The sequence below is a fragment of the Ovis aries genome, chromosome 1 (genome assembly GCF_016772045.2).
Source record: "Ovis aries strain OAR_USU_Benz2616 breed Rambouillet chromosome 1, ARS-UI_Ramb_v3.0, whole genome shotgun sequence".
NCBI classification, from domain to species: domain Eukaryota; kingdom Metazoa; phylum Chordata; class Mammalia; order Artiodactyla; family Bovidae; genus Ovis; species Ovis aries.
Window position 1 is genome coordinate 70,447,773 of NC_056054.1, and position 23,676 is coordinate 70,471,448.

Below are 23,676 nucleotides of genomic sequence, written 5' to 3' on the forward strand. Positions count from 1 at the left end.
CAAGCTTTTAATGCTGCTGTTGAATGTTTGGCTGCCAGATAATCAGAAAAAAGAACCAAATCAGAATTCTTCTCCAGTATTTCTTAGGAGTTCAAAACTGCTTTCTTCTGGATTGGTACTGATTAGAAAGATTGTTTGCCTCAAAGGAATGGGTTTATTTTCCTTCATTTAAAAAGTTATTACATAGGCAACAATAAGAAATCTGTTAAAGAAGATTTACCTACAGTTCACTCTAATACTAATACTTTTCACGTCTCTATTTGCCTGAGTGTTTTTCATGTTAATGAAATGGGGTTCTTTTTTTTCCCATCTTATTTTGTAAAATTTTATATTTGGTATTGTCCTTTAAATTAGGATTTTAAATGGTTGCATCTTTCAAAATCTGATTTATATATCATTTATTTAAACTTTCCCCTTACTTTAGGGAACAGGTGAAAAATATTATAAAATATATATTAAGTTATGCTGTATTATTTATACAATTTTAAAATGGTTTCATTTGGCACTTTGTAGGATTTAGATTATTGGACAAAGGGCCTTTTTTTTTTCCCTTTCTTAATCGGTTCTTCCAGGTAACTCTAAAGGTATCAGATGTTAATGATACTTTTTTGCTTTAAAGCAATTTTGGGGACCAGCATATTAAAGTCGTAAATATTTGGAATGAATGAGTTTAGTTTCTTAGATGGTTATTCCTTTATGTGTTTTCTGGAGCAAGAATATTCAAGAGTGCTTTGCTGGAGTATTATTTTACAAACAGTGCCAATGATAGCAACAATAATATACTAAACAGCACCTATCATTTATGCAGTGTTTTCATGGCTATGGCCTATTATCAGTAGGGATAAAAGATAACATCAGATGCAGTGTGAAGGAATCTATGGCTTCCTATGTTCTCTTCCTCATTCTGAGAGAATTCACGTAGAATATGCTTCTTTCTGTAGAAGTGAAATGCAGTAACATGTATGCAGTATGTCTGCCCAAGGAAGCCTGCTTATGACTCTTTTTATTAGGGAGCTGGTCACATAAGAACAGCCATAGGTATCAAAATTCCCAGTTCCCAGAAGGAAAGCATGATTTGGTGTCCTAGCCAGGGAAAACAATCCTATCACTTAGGGAATGTTTCAAAAGCCACATTCTCAAACATCAGCCAAGAATCAACCCTATTAATAGGTTGATGAAGAAGCAATTGCAGTTTCAGACTGTGAATTTTACATCATTATAACTAGGCTCAAACACATCTTTAATAATCAAAATAGAAACCATTATAATCACATTTTTGCCAACAAGAAATAAGTTTGTTTATTCCTGTAGCATAAAAATCTGCTTCAGGATTCTGAAAACTCTAAGAAAGCATTTCCTGCCTCTTGCTGTTTATGGAAGTATTTTCCCTGCAAAAAGTTGTTGAGATGCTTGAAGTGGTAGTCGGTTGATGAGAGATTAGGTGAATATGGCAGCTGAGGCAAAAGTTCATATCCCAATTCATTGGGCGTTGTCTTGCAAAAGAATTGGGCCCATTCTGTTGACCAATGCCTGGTGCAGCTGTTGCAGTTTTTGGTGCATCTCTTCAATTTGCTGAGCATAATTCTCAGATGTAATAGTTTTGCCATGATTAATAAAGCTGTATTGAATCAAAGGGCAGCAGACCACCAAACAGTGATCATGACTTTCTCTGATGCATGTTTGGCTTTGGGATATGTTTTGTCTTTTTCTTGGTCCAGTCACTGAACTGGTCGTTGCCAGTTGTGGTATAAAGTCCACTTTTGGTCACATGTCACGATTCATTTGAGAAATGGTTCATTGTTGTTGTGCAGAATAAAAGAAGATGACAGTGCAAAATGCCAATTTTTTTGTTTTTTCGGTCAGCTCATGAGGCACCAATTATAGAGATTTTTCACCTTTCCAGTTTGCTTCAAATGCCAAATGACTATAGAATGGTCGATGAGTTCTTGGGCAGCTTCACATATAGTTGTAAGAGGTTTAGCTTCAATGATCCTCTCGATTGGTCTTTGTCAACTTCTGATGGCCAGCCACTGCATTCCTCATCTTCTTGCAAAACTTCTTGAAACATCACTGCACTGTATGTTCATTAGTAAAATGTGTTTTGATGTTATGAGTTGTCTCTGCTGCTTTATGACCCATTTTGAACTCAAATAAGAAAATCGCTCAAATTTGCTTTTTTGTCAAACATCATTTCTAGTCTAAAATAAATATAAATACATGGCAACTAATAAGTCATTAGCAAAAATCATAAACCAAGAAATGTACATTAAAATGGTGTATAACATAACCACATTTATTTAAGAATGTATTCCAATAGCAAACAGCAAAGTTCAACAGTGCAAAACTGCAGTTACTTTTGCACCAACCCAATAACATATCTTCATCAGAAACATGAGTCCTGCCCTTCCACATAATAAATTATAGCAATGAATACAATTGTCCCATATGACAAATGAGGATAATTATCTAATGAGGTAGACACCACTGACATTTTATTGCTTTTATTTGAAATTATAATGAGAAATTCATATATTTGTTAGGTATATTGTTTACAGAAAGAGCTGAAGATTAAAAATCACAGTCTTCAGGAAACTGCTGAGCAAAATGTTATTCTGCAGCATACTCTTCAACAACAACAGCAGATGTTACAACAAGAGACAATTAGAAATGGAGAGCTAGAAGACATTCAAACTAAACTTGAAAAACAGGTATATTTTATTGGTCAAAATGGAGTTATGATATAGAAAGGTTTTAAATTGATAATAGATTTATTTTGCTAGTTATATAAATTGCTGTTTAAACCTCACAGATACCATATTGAGTTATTACTCCAAAGAAAGAGTCCTGGGACATTTTATGATAGAATCTAATCTTCTTTCATTCATTCCCAAGTTCATCTGAATTTTCTGACAGATATTTAACATTTTTTGATTCATTTTTCTCTTATCAAACTTAACAGAAGAGTATAAATTAAAAAGGATAGTTCTCTGTAATCTCACTACACCTCACCTTTTTATCCTTCATATGACTTTTTAATCTATATATTCTAAACTTATCCTCAGCCTCTCCAGTAGCACTAAGGAATTTCCTCTCTGTATATTCATAGAGATCAGGCAGGTATTCTATATTTTCTTCTTTAGAGACATCTGTCCTGTGGCTCTCCATCCTTTTTGCTCAAGTCTAGACCTGCTGTTTGCTATGCCTGATGCACAGCTTCATCCTGAAGCATTTCTTCATCTCATCGGTGTTTGATTTCTTCTTTATAAATTCCTTGTTGTTGACTCTAGTATTTATAAGATTGCTTGTAATTCTTGTTCTTTCTGAAATTCATTTTATTTCTGTAAATGTCTTATGATTTTCTTCTGTTTTTTTTTTTTTTTTCCTTAAGTCTATCAGTACATTTGTATTTTTGGTTTGATGATTTTCTTTGTGCTATTTAAGAAACTTTTTTGTCTTTTCTGATTTCTTTGAGGGTCTAAAGAAGTTTATGTCTAAAAATTCCTTCAGAACTTGGGATAAATTTTCTAGTAAATATTTTTCTACTTTTTATTCATGTTCCACTATGTACAGGTTTTGTGTTGGATTTATTCAGATTTTTACTTATCTTTAGATTTTTTCTGCAAATCAGTGTGCCATTTAATCAAGCACAGAGTGGGTAGAATTTTCCATGGTTCCCTTCCCTTTTTCCCTGGTTACTATTTTAATTTTATACTTGAAACTTGAGTTGGGAGGTGTGGTTATTAATGACTTATAGTCTGTTCTGAGTTCTTCAGTGAGAGGTTTTTAAAGAGCAGGGAGGATATTACAGTCATTAGCAAGATACTAATTTTTGAGATCACAATCATGTAAATATTCTTTGAAAACAAAGTGGCTGAGGTTAACTAGGGAGAGAATATAGAATGAAGGGTGAGATGATTGACTTCAACAGAGCAGCTCTGAAGGATGCAGTCATGGAAGCCAAAGTATTTAATGAAATACGAGATAATTGGTGTCATGGGCTATTGCAATCAGTGTCAAGTAATGTCAAATAAATTGAGGGTTGAGTAATGTCCATTGGAATTAGCTGCATGGAAGCCTTTGACATAGTGCAGTTTCTGTAGAGTGGCCAATTTCTATGGGTTGAGGAATGAATGAGAAGAAAGAAAAATACTACAAAAAGCTTAGAAAAAAATCTGAGAAGTTGAGCTACAGAGAGAAGAAGAGAAGTGGTAGTTGGAGGTGGTATGGAGGAAAGGTTTTTATGATGGGAAGGTCTTAGACATGTGTAAATGCTAATGTAAAGAAACCAGAAGAAAGATATTGAAGATACAGCAGAGTAGAGATGGTCAGTAGTTTGAAGTTCCTGAGAGAGTGGACAGGAATTGAATCCAGAACACCTGTGAAGTAGTTTGACTCATATAGGGGGAAGAATGCTTCCTTCAGTGTAGTGAAACAGAAGGAAGAATGAGTAGGAGCAAATGCAAGTGGTGTTTGAGGGCAGATGGGAATCTAGGAATCCTTCACTGTATGAGCCAATTCGTGAAGAAGGGGAGGAACATAGTTTGACAAGAGAATAAAGAACATTTCACATGAGGATAATGAAAAGAGGAACATTTATCATTATTTTGTCCAATTATTTTAAGTCCTATTTTAGTGTTATGATGTGGTCATGTCTATAAATATGCATAATATATAAATGAAATATCTTATTAAAAATTAAGTTTTGCTCTCATATTTCCAAAACTCAGTTTTTTGGTCTTTACTTTGAAATTGAATGACAAGCTAGGATACAAATTTATATAAATATTTTTCTTCTGAGGAATATTGGGCTGTGTTTGAATTTTAAAAATTTACTAAAAATTGCTTTCCAAGGTATCAAAACTGGAACAAGAGCTTCAGAAACAAAGGGAAAGTTCAGCTGAAAAGTTGAGGAAAATGGAGGAGAAATGTGAAGCAGCTACATATGAAGCAGATTTGAAAAGACAAAAAATTATTGAGCTTACTGGTACTACCAGGTAAAATGAACATGTTAGTTTTTGTCTTCCTGTTTTACCATCAGTCATATTTGAGTTTCAAAATACGATAATGTTGAGTGAAGCGTTTGCTTGAGAAATTAATTTCTCCACGATCTGTATTCCTATAGTATTCCTATACCTCCCTTTTATCCTTCCTTATGCCTTTTTTTATTATAGTTTAATATTCTTTACCCTCCTTACTATACTGTAAGTTCCTTAAGGCCAAGATAATATCTGGTTTATTTTAAGGGTCCTCCCACAACAATTAGCGTGGTTCCTTGTACCTCATATCTTAATCCTAATGGGGACGCTAGAAAAAAACCTGAAGGTTAAAACAGAACCTCAGGGCTTTATCTGAAGCCTTTGAGGTGAAATGCATCTGAGTTCAGTTTTTCAGATTTCAGAGGGAAAGTGAGGTATCAATATACATACTATGTGCGCTAAGTCGCTTTAGTGTGTCCAACTGTGACCCCATGGACTGTAGGCCACCAGGCTCCTCTGTCCGTGTGATTCTCCAGGCAAGAAGCCTGGATTGGGCTGCCATTTCCTTCTGCAGGGGATCTTCCTGATCAGAGATTGAACCTACGTCTCTTATGTCTCCTGCATTGGCAGGCAGGTTCTTTACCACTAACTCAGCAACTGTTGTATTAAATCAAATTGTGAATAATGTTAAAAGTGACAGGGAAAGATGATAGAAAATTTTCATGGATTCTAATTGTTTATAGGGAGGAAATAACTTAATAAAAGAAAGCTGACTTTTATTGATTGAACATTAAAATCACCTGAAGAGCTTTAAAAAGTACTGATGCTTAGGTCCCACCTCCAAAGATCCTGATTTAATATGGCTGCACTGGGCTAAGACATCAAAAAAAAAAAAAAAAGAAGGGAATTAAGAGCTGAAAGCTATACCTAGCTTCCCCAGATTGCTTCTGTTTTGTCGACAAGAGTTGACAAAGTATTTTACTCTTACTTAGCCCACCATTCTACCAACAGGAGTAGGAGTTAACTTATACATTTGAACCACAACATCCTCAGACTCCCTTTCCCCGTCTGACAAAAATAAAGATAAGACCTTTGTGCTTTGAGTAACGACTTGCTTCCCCAGATGTCCTCAACTCTCTCAAGGGGGTTGAGAAGATAGCCTGAGTTTAAGGCCACAGTTCTTCAAACTTTTCTTCCATCAATAGTTATGTATCCACTAATGCAGCCTTACCACCATTGTGTATCTTAATTCCACAAAGAGTATTCAGCCTTATAACTTTACTTTTGCTTGTTTCAGACACCACAAGAAGCAACAGATTGGCATTAGAATTACCCTCATCTCTCATACTAAGTCCCCAAAACCTCATGTGTTTTCTCTTCTTTTCTCACCCTATCTGAACTTCTGACAGATTTTCACTTCATCCTCTGGAATTCACAGTCCATACTGAGAGCCATCTCTTATATTCTCTATCTCTTCTTTTTCTCTTGCTATAACAGAAGTATGACTCTCCACTGAGGGCACTGCTTCTTCCCCTGCAGCCCTCTAAAGTAAGAACTTTCCCCCATAGTTCTTGTACCAAAGAACTGAGATCTGGAATAGTATAACATAACCATGAACCTCATGTTATCAGATCATATTCTTCACTGTTGCTGACACCAGCAGACCACCTGACTTACTAAAGTTGAATCCAACACTAGTTCTGTCTTTATTCTGGGGATTTCAATATACATCTATCTAGCTGATCTTCATCCACTCACGCACATGGTTTACAGTAGATTTTATCATTTCCAATACCTCTGTTATTGCAACATAATATGAATACTGTTCATCTACATGTATGTTATTACCTCATTCCCTTTAATACCCCAAATTCAACAATTCTTTGATGTAACTAGGACCTCTGAGCCTTCAAATCTACCACTTTCTCATTCTCTAATGCCCTTTCTCCTCTCTTTACCTAGCTTAAATTCTGCTCATTAAAAGCACTGATTGGCATATAGCTGTTCCCTTAACTTTGTCTTACTCTGTGGTACTCAGAACTAAAAATCCAACTCAGAATAATTCATGCTTGCATCTTTACAGAGGCTGGAGAAAAATATAACTACAGTGACCAGTCTTACTTTAAATCCATAATTTCAAAACCTTAAGCATTTTCTTAGTGCTGTCTGACAGTCACAGTATTACTCACTCTTGTAAGGGGGACTCTCTTACACCTTTGCGTTTTCTTTCATAACTCCAACAACCTCTCCCCAGTCCTTCCTCTCACTTATGATCTTGCTTTTTCGAAATAATTGCTGCTTTGTTTTCTTACACCCATCCTTTGATTTCTAGACAAAAACTTTTCATAATTATAGCTGAAAGGTGCATTCAATTCCTATAAGTTCTAATTACTGGTAGGAAACTTATGAACTAAATGAATAAATTTCACAAGAAAGATATATTCTAGTTCCAAGACCTTCTCTTCAGGAAGCAGGATTTTTCTCTCTTCCAACTATTGGCTTCTTTCATTTCTGAAACTATAATTTATAAAACTGTTTTTCTTTCCCCAGAGCTATTAGTGTCAAAATACATCTGTTATACAGCTCCTTGGATCTGTTTTAAAATTAAAATATCTCTAGATAGAAAACTAATTCATTGAGTACCTTCTGTGTGCCAGGCAATGTACTAAGTAAACACATCATTTAGTTGTGTTTCAGTTCAGTTCAGTTACACAGCTGTGTCCGACTCTTTGCAACCCCATGTGTTTAGTGGTTTGTAATTGGTGCATAATTACAGTCTATTAATTATTTGTTTTATTTTTTTTTGTTTGTTTCTAATTAGGCAAGTAAAACTTGAGATGGATCAATACAGAGAAGAGCTATCTAAAATGGAAAAAGAAATAATGCACCTAAAAAGAGATGGAGAAAATAAAGCAATGCATCTCTCTCAGTTAGACATGATTTTAGAACAGACAAAGACAGAACTAGATAAGAAAACAAATGCTGGTAAGCAACAGGGTAGCTCAGCTTAGCTGCCTGCAATTGTCTATTTAAAGAAATGGAATAAAGTGAGAATCTGAGATGAGGGAAAAGGATAATCATTGGTATCCTGTCTCTTACTCTGATAGATGAATAAAATTGGGTATTCTTAGTTATTATTTACAAAGTTCTAAGTAACAAGTAACTTATATATAATTCTAAAATTATCCTCTGCTTTTAACAGTGAAGGATTTAGAAAAGTTACAGCACCACACTGAAACTGAGCTAACAGAAGCCTTGCAGAAACGAGAAGCACTAGAGACTGAACTGCAAAATGCTCATGGAGAATTAAAAAGTACTCTAAGACAACTCCAGGAATTGAGAGATGTTCTGCAGAAGGCTCAATTATCATTAGAGGAAAAATATACTACAATAAAGGATCTCACAGCTGAACTTAGGTGAGTTAAATTCTAAGAAAGGAACAGGTATTTCTCTTTATTATCTTTAGTCCTTGGGTCATATTATAGACTTTGTTGTTGAATTCTGGATGTCCAAACTTCTCAACTGCCTTTAGCTCACTGTGGTTCATTCTAGACATTACGTCCAATGCTCCATCTCACTAATTCAGCTATTGCTGTTGACTAATACTTGCATCCCTGGTCTTTGGATCATTTTACTTTGGCCCTCTTCTGTATCCCATGGTGGTAAAAAATGATTGGGCCAGCATACAGCAGTGTTTAATAGCAAAGTGATACTAACATGTGCCAAGGCTATGCCAAGTACTTCATATATGATCTCATTTCTTTACAACAAGCAAATATAAGTTCCACATTATCACCTTTTTACATGTGGGAAAACTGAGAAAATTAAGTAAAATGCCAAAAGTCAGATAGTGAAACACAAGTCTAAGTCTAAAATCATGGTTCTTAGATTAGCAGCAATAGCATAAAGTACTGTTCCAGTACACATCTATGGAGAGTATGGGTGGAGAGCCAGACTAGAGCCCAGTTGTGGGAAATAAATTCCGAAAAGGAAAACAGATCAGGGTGTGAAATGTGTATTGAAAAAACAGGATAGAGAGCAGCAAGGTGATCCAGAAACTTAGATGTTGTATCCTTTGATTCAGTGCAGCACCCCTTCCCTTTTCTACTCACAAACTCATTCTTAGTAAGTTTCATGTAGCTTTAAATATCAGTACAATGTGCCAGAGACTTGTAAACACATATGTCTAGTAATGACCTCATCTCTAAACTCCAGACTCCTATCTAATGACTTACTTGCTATCTCCACTTAAGTATTTTAAAGAGGCATCTTAAACTTGACTAAAACAATTCATTTTAAAAATTCATAACCCTGTACTTCCTCCAACTCATTATGCATTGGCTTAAATCAGAAATCTATATATAAGATTACTTATCTCTTTCCCTCCCCTTTTTCATCCAGTCTATTAGCAACTTGCCTGCAAAGTCACTTCAGTTGTGTCTGACTCTTTGCAACCCCAAGGACTGTAGCCCACCAGGCTTCTCTATCCATGGAATTTCCCAGCAAGAATACTGGAGTGAGTTGCCAGACTCCTCCCAGGGATCTTCCCTACCCAGGGATCAAACCCACGTCTCTTATGTCTCCAGCATTGGCAGTCAGGTTCTTTACCACTAGTGCCACCTAGGAAGCCCAATTAGCAAGTTATGTCAACTTTATTTCCAAAGCATATTCTGGAATCTGTTGATTTCTTGGCCTTTCTACTACTTAGCCCAGGCCATCATCATCTCCCACCTGGTCTGTTGCTGAGGCTTCCTAACTGGTCTGCCAGCTTAAATTCTTGACCTTCCTCACAATTCATTCTCCACAGAATGGATTTAAGTTTATGATTTAAAACATAAGTCAGATCATATTGCTTTCCTACTTGAACTTTCTCATGACTTCCCAAAAGATTCAGAGTAATATAAGCTCCTTCAGAAATATAAATCAAAACCGCGATGAGATACCACTTCACACCCACTAAGGTGGCTGTAATAAAAACAAAACGAAACACCCAAATAGAAAATAACAGATGAGAAATTTTAAAAGTTCCAGCCTCTGTGGAAAACAGTTTGGCAGTTTGTCAGTGAGTTAAACATAGTATTAACCTTGTAAATCAGTAATTCCACTGTTAGGTTTAAGTACCCAAAAGAACTGAAAAGAGGTATTCAAACAAAAATTGTGCTCAAATGTTTGTAGGACCTCTATTCCCATTAGCCACCAAGTGGAAATGACCCAGATGGATACTGATAGCTGTGAATGGATAAACCAGTGTGGTATATCCATACAAATCAGCCATGAACAGGAATAGAGTACTGACACATGCTGCAACACGGATAAACCTTACAAATATGCTAAATGAAAGAAACCACGTACATGTTGCATAATTCCATTTATATGAAATATCCAGAATTGGCAAATCCACAGAGATAGAAAGCAGATTAATTGTCGTCTGGGACTAGGCGAAGGGAGAATGGAAGAAAACTGCCAGTGAGTATGGGGTTTCTATTCAGAGTGATGAAAAAGTACTGGAAATAGTGATGATGGTTACACAACACTGTGAATGTATTCAGTGTAACTGCACTGTATGCTTTAAAGTAGTTAAAGTGGTAAATCTTATGTATATTTTACCACAGTTGAAAAGAAAAAATCCAAGCTCCTTTTCCTAGAATACAAAGTCCTGCCTAACAATGTTTCTGCCTATTTCTCTGGCCTCATTCTATATTGTTCTCCTTGCTGCTGACCTTTTTATTCTACTTAAAGCTTGCAAAGTTTTTTCCCACTTTAGGACTTTTGCCATAGCTGTTTCTTTGGCCTGAAATAGCCTGAAACAATTGTTGTGTGGCCAGTTTCTTCATACCCTTCACATTACCTCATAGGGCCCCCCTTCCATGACCACCTATTCTAGAATAGTCTCCCAGTCACTGTCTCATCGTTGTATTTAATGCTCTGACATAGCACTTTATATTTTTCTTATTATTTATAGTCTATCTCTTCTGGAGCTAGTAGAATGTAAACTCCATGTGATGAAGGACAAATATCCTGTTGACTATTAAATCCATAGTCATAGAACCTTGACATTAAGGAAACATCCAGTAAATATTTACTAAATAAATAAGGGAATGGATGGATGTGAGAAGTAAAAACAAAATCTTAAAATTCTATCTAGTAGCTGAATTTTAGAAGCACAGCTATTATAGACAGCAATTAGAGTTACTTTAGAATTCATTTAATATTACTTTTAAAATATTAGTCTTGTATTAACTCTTCAGGCTTTTAGGGGAACAGTAAACAGCTCATTAAAGAAGTTCAGAACCTGCTTTTTAAATTCAGTACCTTTATTATATTGTTTCATATTTAAGACTAGAAAATCATATGACAATTCAAGATCAACAACATTTTCATCCTTTGTCATATCAGAACTTAGAGTTCAGAATTAAAATTCTCTGATTACAAGCTTCAAAGTGGTATAAATCTTGAAGTTATGTCATTTTAAGTTTCTTTATAATATAAAATTATTCTTAAATTAGTGTTTTAGGAGGGCTAGAATTTTTTTAAAAAACATTTAAAATATTTCTGTAGTAGATTTCACTACTTCACTAAATATAAGGTGTCATTTTGAGTAAAATTCCTGTAAGAAATACAGCGGTCATTTACTAAACTGTGGATATCAAGGACATCAGCCATGAGATAAATGCCTTGTTCAGTTATAGCGAACTCATAGCTGTTATATATAAAAGACTTTCAAACACTCCTTTGATCTATAGATTAAAATATAGATATATTTTAAAAATTCTTATACTGATTCAATCCTATTTCTTGGGAGTACTTTTAGCATTTAGCTTAAATTGTCTGCAGAAGTAGAATTTAAGTTAACTTGTGCCTTTTTAGAACACGATATTAAAGTAATTGTATTGATATCAGTCATTTTCTTTATGCATTATTCCTTTAATTTGAAGTCTCTCAATCTGAAATAATTGAATGTATCCTGTCACTTAACTTACAGGAAGGGTAACCCAATTGATTTGATTTTTTAAAACTATAATATTCCTACTTAGTTGCTTAGGTCTTTTTCACTTTGATAAATTGCAGGGAATGCAAGATGGAGATTGAAGACAAAAAGCAAGAACTTCTTGAAATGGATCAGGCACTTAAGGAGAGAAATTGGGAGCTAAAGCAAAGAGCAGCTCAAGTTGGTTTTCTTAACTATATTTTAATGAAATTTTCTGTTTAAATAGAATCACTTGAGGTTTCAGAGGTCCCATCATTTTGGTATAATAGTAGTTTTTATAGCTATTTCTTTTTTGTGTGCACATAGTATTTTTTAAATTAGAAATATGTCATCTCTCTCTCTCTCTTTTTTTTTGCTATTTTTACAGCAGGTGGATTTTGGGGAGTGAAGGTTAGCTTAGTGTCCAAACCTCAGAAGAAAATGTGATGAAAGGAGTTACTTGCTCAACTAGTATTTATTGAAGAAATGGAAATATCCAGAAGGCATTTTTAGCAGCATCTTTTTAAATATAATTTTATTTATTTATTTTTGGCTGCACTGGTTCTTCATTGCTTTGCATGGGTTTTCTCTAGTTGTGGTGAACGGGGGCTACTCTTTAGTTGTGGTACACAGGTTTTCTCATTTCAGCAGCTTCTCTTGTTGCGGAGCACAGGCTCTAAGGTGTGTCGTCTTGAGTAGTTGTGGCTCGTGGGCTCGAGAGCTCTGGCTCAGTAATTGTGGCACATGGGCTTAGCTGTCCTGCAGCATGTGGAATCAGATTGAACCCGTGTCGCCTGCGTTGGTAGACTGATTCTTAACCACTGGACTACCAGGGAAGCTCTGCAGCATCTTTTTAATAAGACTTTAGTTTTTTAGAGCAGATTTAGGTCCACAGCAAAATTGAACAATAGGTACAGAGATTTCCTACATGCCCACCCTGCCCCAAAGAAGGCACAACCTTCCCCCATTATCAACATTTCCTTTCAGAATGGTGTATTTGTTAAAGCTGATGAACCTACATTGACATTTCATAATCACTCAAAATCCATAGTTTATATTATCATTCACTCTTGTGTTATTCGTTCTATGAGATTGGACAGGAATCCATCATTATGGTATCATTCAGAATATCTTCAGTGCCTTAAAAATCCCCTGTACTCCACTTACTTATCCCTCTCTCTCTTCCCCCAACCATGGTGACCAGTGATCTTTTTGCTGTCTCTAGTTTTGCCTTTCCAGAATGTTATACAGTTGTTGTTGATTGTGTTTGGTCATTAAGTAGTGTCCAATTCCTTGTGACTCAATATACTACAGCACGCCAGGCTTCCCTGTCCTTCACTATCTCCCAGAGGTTGTTCAAACTCATGTCCATTGAGTCAGTGATGCCATCCAGCCATCTTATCCTCTGTCACCTGCTTTTTCTCCTGCCCTCCATCTTTCCCAGCATCAGGGTCTTTTCCAATGAGTGGACTCTTCTCATCAGGTGGCCAAAGTATTGGAGCTTCAGCAACAGTCCTTCCAGTAAATATTCAGGGTTGATTGCCTTTAGGATTGACTGGTTTGATCTCCTTGCTGTCCAAGGGACTCTCAAGAGTCTTCTCCAGCACCACAATTTGAAAGCATCAGTTCTTCAGCACTCAGCCTTCTTTATTGTCCAACACCCTCCATGCATGACTACGGGAAATATAACAACTTTAACTATACACACCTTTGTCAGCAAAGTGATGTCTCTCCTTTTTAACATGCTGTCTAGGTTTGTCATAGCTTTTCCTCTAAGGAGCAAATGTCTTTTAATTTTGTGGCTGCAGTCACCATCCACAGTGATTTTGGAGCCCCCCAAAATAAAATCTGTCACTGTTTCCACTTTTTCCCCATCTTTTTGCCCTGAAGTAATGGGACCAGATACCATGATCTTAGTTTTATGATTGTTCAGTTGTAAGCCAGCTTTTTCACTCTCTTCTTTCACTTTCATCAAGAGGCTGTTTAGTTGCTCTTGGCTTTTCTGCCATAAGGGTAGTGTCATCTGCATATCTGAGGTTATTGATATTTCTCCCAGCAATCTTTGATTCCAGCTTGTGCTTCATCCAGCCCAGCATTTCTCATGATATACTATGCATATAAGTTTAATAAACAGGGTGACAGTATACACCTTGATGTACTACTTTGCCAGTTTGGAACCAATCCATTGTTTCATGTCCAGTTCTAACTATTGCTTCTTGACCTGCATACAGGTTTCTCAGGAAATAGGTAAAGTGGTCTGGTATTCCCATCTCTTGAAGAATTTTCCACAGTTTGTGGTGATCTACACAGTCAAAGGCTTTAGTGTAGTCATTGAAGCAGAAGTAGATGTTTTTGGAATTCCCTTGCTTTCTCTATGATCCAGTGGATGTTAGGAATTTGATCTCTGGTTCCTCTGTGATTTTTTTTTTTCTTAATGTGATTAGTTATATTAATTAACTTTCAAATGTGGAGTATAGTTCTTTTTATACATTTTTGAGTATGATTCACTAATATTTTGTTGAGAATTTTTATATCTATGTTCATGAAAGATACTGGTCTATAGTTTTCTTTCTTTATAATGTCTCTGGTGTTGGTATTAGGGTTATGCTAGCCTTAGAGAACGAGTTAGTACTTCCTCTGTTTCTGTGAGAGTATAAAGAATTGGCATAATTTCTTCCTTAAATATTTAGTAGAATTTACCAATGAACCCATCTGAACCTGGGGCTTTCTGTTTTAGAAAGTTATTAATCATTGTTTCAGTTTCTTTAGTGGATATAGGCTTATTCAGATTGTCCATTTCTTCTTGTATGAGTTTTGGCAGATTGTGCCTTTTGAGTAACTGGCCAGTTATATCTAATTTTATTTAAATTCATGGTCTAAGAGCTGTTTATAATATTCCTGTATTATCCTATTAATGTCCTTGATATTTGTAGTAAAATCTCCTTTTTCATTTCTCGTATTAGCAGTTTATATCTTCTCTCTCTTTTTTTGTTAGTCTGGCTAGAGGCTTGTTGCTATTATTAAACTTCTTTTGGCTTTGTTGATTTTCTCTATTGATTCCCTAATTTTAATTGCTAGTCTGGTTTTTAGCATTTTTTTCTTCTGCTTAGTTTGGATTTGATTTGCTCTTCCTTTTCTAGTTTTTAAGATGGAAGCTCAACTGATTAATTTTAGATCTTTCTTCTTTTCTCATATATGCATTCAGTGCATAGATGTTCCTAAGCAGTGCTTTTGCTGCATCCCATGGTTTTCATGTTGCATTGTAATATTTAGCAGAAAATGAAGTTTGAATCATTTTGTCACTTATGTGAATATATGATTATATATTGGGTTCAAGATCCAGTATTATTAAGCAATGATTATTTTTCTCATTCTTTTTAATAATTTATTTGAGGTGCATTTATTCTTCAGTTATACCCACTGTAAACAATTCTAAATAACATTCCAAGCATACAGTTTCTCACATTCGAATAAGATTGAACAATAGCTTAATGTTGCTTTTGTGTTTAGGTTACACATTTGGATATGACTATTCGTGGGCACAGGGGAGAAATGGAACAGAAAATAATTAAACTAGAGGGTACTGTAGAGAAATCAGAATTGGAACTTAAAGAAAGCAGCAGACAGGTAAATTATTAAAAATTATGTCTTAAATTGTTTTAAAAATGACTCCTTAACTATAAACATATACTATTCACATAAAATGGCTTTTGACTAGAATACATACAATAAAAATACTGCATTTGAACTGTGCCACGCAACTTGTGGGATTTTAGGTTCCCAGTCAGGGATTGAATCTGATCCCTTGGCAATGAGAGTGTGGAGTCCTAACCAGTGGACTGCCAGGGAATTCCCAATGATACATAATTTTAATTATCTTGTACTTGCTACATTATATTCATTTTCTTCTCTTAAATTTTTCCCCAGCTTTATTGACAATAAAAAGTGGCATGTATTTTAGGTGTACAATGTGATGTTTTAATGGACATATACATTTTGAAGTAATTATCAGAATCAAACTAATTAGTATATCTACCACCTCATATAGTTACTTTTTTTTTTTTAATGAAAACACCAAGTATATAACATAGTATATTTTAGGTATACATATAAGCATCTTATTAGGCACAAAATTCTGATATTTATGTCAAAGATATTTTTGTCTCAAGAAAAACACATGTAAAAATTTTGCCATTTTAGATATACAAGTTTAAAGCGTGACACATGGATTGCAGTTATGATGGAAGAATTAGTTTTCTTTCTTTACATTAACATTGCTCTGTTTAAAATTCAGATAGAAAGTTTGAATGAAAAATTGCAAAATGCCAAAGAACAACTTCGAGAAAAAGAGTTTATAACACTACAGAATGAACAAGAGATAAGTCAACTGAAGAAAGAAACTGAACGGACACAACAAAAGATGAAAGAAATGGAGAGTGTAAGCAAATTATTTTCCTCCTAAGGAACAAGGTTGATACAGATCTTTGTTTTAAACTGATTGGTTTTATATGTGATTGGTATTTAATATGCACAGAAAGTGGCTAATTATTTGTGCCAGATATCTATTAATTTCCTTAACTTCTTAATTACTTTTTATTGGTGAGTTATCACATTATTTGTCTTTACATTCCCTATGGGCATTGGCATGATATCTCTTACATAGTAAATCCATGATACATGCTCACTTGGTCAATAAATAAATATTTTAATCAAGAACCTACTATGTGATAGAACTGAAGATCAGATATTAATAGGATGCACTACTTTGTCCTTGAAGAACTCTATTCAGAGAATGAATTAACAGATAACAGTATATTATTGATGTCAAGTACTTCAAGTTGCCAGATGAAGTTTGATAACTTCATATTATCAGTTTGCATGTGTGTTGACTTCTGAACCCATTCTACCCACTTGCCTTTTTAAAAAGTGAATTTGCTTCTAAGAGCTCTCGTAGATGTAATTTTTTGTTGTTTTCAAATACTGTGCTCAGTTTTAAAACGTATTGTATAGCTCCTTCTGGTGTTTGATTAACTAATTTTCTGTCTCTTCCAGTCATATTTAAACTCCACAAGGGTAACTAATTCATCTCCTGTTTTCTCCTTCATCTATGTGTACCTAGAATAGTGCCTATCACATAGTAAACATGAATAGATATTAGTTGAATTTTATATATATATATGTAAATTAAGCAGGGTCTCTGAGAGCAAGTTTGGGTTCTAGTGAGAAAAAGAAAAAGATTGTTGGCTTAGTTGTTTCATGTTCTCAAACAAGGGCTGGCTAAAAGTATTTACATGAGATTTATACTGATACACAACACAGTGGGACCTTGGGCCCCCATTCTAGAAATCAGGGTCCTTGTGATTTGTACTGGTTTCTTTCTTTTTTATCAGTCCTAAAGTTAAGTGTCATTGCCTACCATCTTATCTATGTCATCAAGCTGATTTAGAACTAACTGACTTTTTACTGAATTTTTTTTTCCTCCAGAAATAGTACTTTACTAGGGATTTAACTGAGGAATGTAAAATATTTCAGAGAATAGCAGCAGTCCCAGTAACAAATTTCATTTTTGCAGAGAATAAGGTCATCCTTAACCCAGCTATGTGGATTAATGGTGGGCTTTATTTATACCAGTATTTTCTCCATCTTTGACATGGATAATCAAATATTAACTTCTTTCTTCTCTTTATATTATTATATGTTCTGTCATGTTACTTCATACTGTTAAAGGATTATTCAGCTTGCATGTTGAAGGCGTGCAAAATATACCAGTGAGTCCTAGATTTATTACAGTACTTTTGTCATTTTCTTACTATTAAAAAAGGTTTTTTTTCCTGAATATCAGTTTCGCAGTGGTTTATATTCATTGTATGTTAAAATATATAGACATATAGTTTGGAGGGAGTAGGTCACTTATTAAAAGAGAAATCAGAGTAAGAAATAGGTTATCTGGGTCATTTTATTTTGAAACCTACAAATGTCTTGTGCACTTCAGGTTATGAAAGAGCAGGAACAGTACATTTCAACTCAATACAAGGAGGCCATAGATTTGGAGCAAGAATTGAGACTAACTCGGGAGCAGATGCAGAGCTCTCATACAGAATTGGTGGAGGCTCGTCATCAACAAGTCCAAGCACAGAGAGAAATAGAAAGGCTCTCAAATGAACTTGAGGAAATAAAGCAACTCTCTAAAGAGAAAGTAATTCCTATTCTAATTTTACCTTATGAACATCTTAAAGTTTTTAACATTTGCTTGTTTTGACAGTAGAATATTGTTCTTATAAAAGTTGTGTTCCGCAGTAGTGTAAATGTACTTAAAAATAGTTAAGGTAATAAATTTTGTTTTATGTATATATTACTCAAAAAAAAACCAAAAACCTGTGTTATATTTAGCCTAGCATTGTCGTGTAATCAGGATCTCTCAGAACTGAATTTTAGTCAAACTGGTTAGTTTTCAATAACATAAGTTATAAAGCACTTTCAGACTTTGAACTGAATTTGAACTACCCCTGAGACAGAAAAAAATCTAATGCATCTTTTTTTAAGTAAAAAGTTTTACATTTGTAGCCATTTATAGATGAAAACGATCTAGATTTATAACTGTTAGAAACCTGCAGTCTAGAACCTTGGGGAGGAAAAATGCTTTTAAATAGCAAGACTACTAATATAAATTGTATTTTCCTAGTATTATATAGAAAATTAACAACTTGCCTTAAAAATATTTAGATTAACATGCTTGGCTTAATTACTTAGACTTTGAGAAAAATGTATTTATTGATATTCTACAAAAGTTCTTGTGATTTTTCTGCTTTCTACTATGGTTCTAATTCAGTATGGATTTTGAATGAAAGTGTTTTTACATTTACTTTTGGTTAACTTGATGGCATTTTTATTCACATTTCTGGATGGTTAGACTAATAAAAAAATATATAGGGAATTTTTATTAGATTATGTCAGGTACTTGGGAGTCTACTAGGAGAAGGGAAGCTGTCATTTCTGTCCTTATCAGTGATATCTAAATGTAGTATAATTGATTTTATCTGATAAACCAAGCTCAGTTAATCAAATAACTGATTGAAAGTAGAGAATTATTAAGAATGATAGTTTAAATATTACATTTTAACCCCAAACTCTAAATTTACAGTCATTTGTTAACCTTTTAATGTGAGACCAAATCTTGGCTCTTTGTATATGTGTAGGGTCACTTGATTGCATTCCACCTAGTTTTTCTTGAATAAACCACACTCAAATGCCATCATCTATAGCTTCCAGTTTGGTTTTTTAAGAGTTAAGAGACATTCATAAATCAGTCAGAGGATAGCATCTCTTATAAAGAGACTTCCCACAATATTTTACAACTAATTAGGTAGCAAACATTTGTGACTCACTTGTTGAATTGTCTCAAAGCATATAACTTAGTTTTCATATAAAAACATCCCTTTTGCCTGTGCATTTCATCTGTATTCATAATGTATAATAAAATTACATAATTATAGTCGTAAACACAGCTGTCATAGATATGTTTGATAAATGCACAACTGTGGATAAGCAAACAGCACATATGGTGAGCAGAAATACCTAGGCATGTCTAAAGAGGAGACTGCTATCTGCTAAAGTTCAGTGTTCTGTGGTTATTAGTTTATTTTACAAAAAGCATTGATTAGTGAACTTATGATAATAATATACTGATACTTTCCCATTAGTACTCTCTTAAATATCTAGATTAAATTCTAGATTATTACACTTTTTAAAGTGTACATTTAATAAGGTAACTGTGTATGAGTGTTCATACAGTATTACAAAAGATTGAAGTACTTCCATAAGTATGTTGATTTAGTGACAATAACCAAATAAACAAGTAGTGTAACCTTTACTTAATATTTCATTTTCAAGGAAGCTCATGGAAAATATTTAGCTGAAGAATTGGGGGCTTCTCAAGTACGTGAAACTCAGCTAGAAGCAAGAATGCAAGCAGAAATCAAGAAATTGTCAACAGAAGTAGAATCTCTCAAAGAAGCATATCATCTAGAGGTAAAGAAAAATTTAATTTGTTCCATTACTCCCTGCTAAAGTGTGTTGATCTATCTGAACAAAGTATAAATCTAGCTTTTAAATGTTTATTATAGAGAAATACATTAGTCTTTTCATTTCTGGTAGGCTGAACATATTATTTTCGCTTCATACTCCAGTGTACTAATTCTCTATGGGTTAAGAGCTTGAATTCTTAAGCCAGGCATACTGGTTCTAAATCTCAGTTCATTACTTGGTACTTACGTAACCTTAGGCAACTAACTTAACATCTCTGACTAAAATGGATATAATAATGCTATCTATTTCATAGAACTGTGTGGAGGATTAAATGAATTAATGTAGTTAATGTTCTTACACCAGAGCCTGGCACATCATTATCATTGTCATAACTTTTTATAAAGTAACGCTTGCCAAAACTACCTGGAGGTATTTAATAACCAACATAAACAGTTTCATGTGATGTCAGTCTATTAATGTGTGGTAATTTTCAAGGTTTGCTCTGATCATAAGTTAGAGCAGCAATACGATAATTTGCTCTTTATCAGTATGTCCTGAGCCTTTACAGAGATGGACAGTGTTATCAATTAGAATAGCATTTCTTGTCTTTTTTAAAACTGTATTTGAAGATATTCAAATTTAAATTTCCTTATGAAGTGTTCTAATAAAGCATTTTTCTGGATGGTGCTTGTTGCGAATGTTGTTTAGTCACTAAGTCACGTCCGAAGCTTTGTAACCCCATGGATTGCCTCACACCAGGCTCCTCTGTCCTCCACTATCTCCCGGAATTTGCTCAGATTCATGTCCATTGAGTCAGTGATGCTGTCTAACCATTTCAAAGACATTTATATTAAACTCATTTTGAGGGAGTTTGGTTAACATCTTTTTGAGGAATTGCGTTTTTGGTCAACATGTCTTGCTTAAATGCATTTAAAGTGAAATCTCTTTGAAAACATTGTGTCTGCCAAACAAAACACATTTGCGTGCTCAATCCAGTCCTAAGGCCAAGAGATTACAACCTTTAGTCTTTGGAGACAAATGTGAATGCTGATGAGTTCAGCATAATTATTTAATATTAGCTGGTCAACTTGGTGACCTTCGGTAATAATTGGTCCATCTCAAATATTTGCCAGCAGCAACTCAATAAACTTTTTTTACATGGTCTATATTTCTACTTTTATTTTAATTATCCAATTTTTTACTTTTAGTTTTATAAGCCTCTTAAAATTATTTATAAGCAGATAGTACAAAAAATGAATTGTAAAAATTGGTTCTAGTATTGCTGTTTAATATCTGGTATTAATATTTTATATGTAGCATATGAAAATACCTAATATGGACACTTTCTCAGGGGCTACCACTGGTGGCTTTGAGGCTGTTGGGGATGAAGGCACCCAGCACAATGCTTTTCTGGTTAGACCCCAGACATATAGGTCCAGTTAACTCTCGTGGTGGTACAGAAGGTTGAAAGCTCTACATAGGAACATGATGTGAATGAAAGAGACCTGTCATTATGCAAACAGTATGGCACTCATAAGCAGACAGTAAAAATGGCACTCAAAGAGACCAGCACTTGTGTCACAGTATAAATTAGATGCTTGTGGAACAGCTTTTGATAAATGAGATCTTCCAGCCAGACAGTGAGTCCTTTGGACCCATTACCTTATATTCGTGATCGGATTGGATCACCTCCCATCCTGAGGCTTCCCAAGACTTTTGAATAGTTTTTCAATGATCCTTACAGAAAGACCCCCTCCCAGAGAAATGCAGTATTTATATACAGTGCATTGGATCTCTAGGAAACACCAAAGTTATCAGTGAAGAATATAGCAAATGACTTAAAGGCTACTGTGAAGTATTTTTGTATGGCTTGATAGTAAAGCTCCTAGAACCAGTTTCTGTCCCTGCAAGGTTCCAAAACATTTGGAAGAAGCTGACCAGTGCCTGGAAACCCTTTTCCCTGTCCATTTGCACAAGTTACAGCATGCTATTGGTTGCAACATTATTGAGGGTTACAGAGCTCTTGTGAAATAGATTGAGAATGAATCTGCTAACATACCTAGAGTCGCTCGAAAACATAGTCATGAGGATAATATGAATTTGCCCAAACCTGTGGGAACCTTTAAGGAATGAAAAGAGTGGATAATAAAATGGATAATAAAATTTTCCAGAAAAAGAACCTTCAAATAGGAGTAATTAAAATAAATACTTGCAGGTTAAAATATATAAATAGGTTTGTTTGGTTGTTCTTAAGAAAGATGTTTTTAAAGTGTGTATGTTGTTTGAATATAAAATGAAAGTATGTTATTAAATAGGAAAAGGGATTGATAATTTTTAACTAATTTTTAAAATACAGGTTTAGAATTGTCAAGAAACTCAATTGCAAAGCTGATTTTCTCAATAAAATGAGATTTTCAAAAACTTTATTATGGAAAATTTTTAACATATTCAGAAGTAGAATGGTATAAATTTTCGTACATATTGTTATTATGTCAGTCGCTCAGTCATGTCCTACTCTGCTACCGCATGGACTGTAGCACACCACGCTTCCCTGTCCTTCACCATCTCCCGGAGTTTGCTCAAACTCATGTCTATTGAGTCAATGATGCCATCCAACCATCTCATCCTCTGTTGTCCCCTTCTCCTCCTGCCTTCAATCTTTCCCAGCATCAGGGTCATTTCCAATGAATGGGCTCTTTGCATCAGGTGGCCCAAGTATTGGAGTTTCAGTTTCAGCATCAGTCCTTCCAGTGTATATACAGGGTTGATTTCCTCCAAGATTGACTGGTTTGATCTCCTTGTTGTCCAAGGGACTCTTGAGAGTTTTTTCTAGCATCACAGTTCAAGGATATCAATTCTTTGCTGCTCAACCCTTTTTTATTGTCCAGCTCTCACATCCATACATGACAACCGGAAAAACCAAGCTCTGACTATGCAGACTTTTGTAGGCAAAGTAATGTCTCTGCTTTTTAATACTGTATCTAGATTTGTCATAGCTTTTCTTCCAAAGAGCAAGTGTCTTTTATTTTTATTTTATTTTTTAAATTTTTTTATTTTTACTTTATTTTACTTTACAATACTGTATTGGTTTTGCCATACATTGACATGAATCCACCACGGGTGTGCATGAGTTCCCAAACATGAACCCCCTCTCCCACCTCCCACCCCATATCATCTCTCTGGATCTTCCCCGTGCACCAGCCCCAAGCATCCTGCATCCTGCATCAAACATAGACTGGCAGTTCGTTTCTTACATGATAGTATACATGTTTCAATGCCATTCTCCCAAATCATCCCACCCTCTCCCTTTCCCTCAGAGTCCAAAAGTCCGTTCTACACATCTGTGTCTCTTTTGCTGTCTTGAATACAGGGTCATCATTACCATCTTTCTAAATTCCATATATATGTGTTAGTATACTGTATTGGTGTATTTCTTTCTGGCTTACTTCACTCTGTATAATCGGCTCCAGTTTCATCCATCTCATCAGAACTGATTCAAATGTATTCTTTTTAACGGCTGAGTAATACTCCATTGTGTATATGTACCACAGCTTTCTTATCCATTCATCTGCTGATGGACATCTAGGTTGTTTCCATGTCCTGGCTATTATAAACAGTGCTGCAATGAACATTGGGGTACATGTATCTCTTTCAATTCTGGTTTCCTTGGTGTGTATGCCTAGCAGTGGGATTGCTTAATTCAATGGC

The 23,676-nt window shown here is 34.8% G+C and overlaps 1 protein-coding gene across 26 annotated transcripts in view; it reads left to right on the forward strand.

Moving 5' to 3' along the window:
- The window catches only part of CCDC18 (coiled-coil domain containing 18), a 110,259-nt gene that overhangs the window by 67,731 nt on the left and 18,852 nt on the right, over window positions 1-23,676 (forward strand). For 17 of the 26 annotated variants that reach the window (XM_060411794.1, XM_060411810.1, XM_060411758.1 and 14 more), the window contains 9 exons: window positions 2,541-2,708; window positions 4,852-4,994; window positions 7,798-7,961; window positions 8,179-8,392; window positions 12,045-12,144; window positions 15,454-15,570; window positions 16,238-16,381; window positions 17,936-18,139; window positions 19,834-19,971. In XM_060411794.1, the coding sequence (XP_060267777.1) occupies window positions 2,541-2,708; window positions 4,852-4,994; window positions 7,798-7,961; window positions 8,179-8,392; window positions 12,045-12,144; window positions 15,454-15,570; window positions 16,238-16,381; window positions 17,936-18,139; window positions 19,834-19,971 (1,392 nt within the window). The remainder of the gene's footprint in view (window positions 1-2,540; window positions 2,709-4,851; window positions 4,995-7,797; window positions 7,962-8,178; window positions 8,393-12,044; window positions 12,145-15,453; window positions 15,571-16,237; window positions 16,382-17,935; window positions 18,140-19,833; window positions 19,972-23,676) is intronic. The other 9 variants (XM_060411778.1, XM_027972206.3, XM_060411822.1 and 6 more) reach the window with 3 other exon arrangements.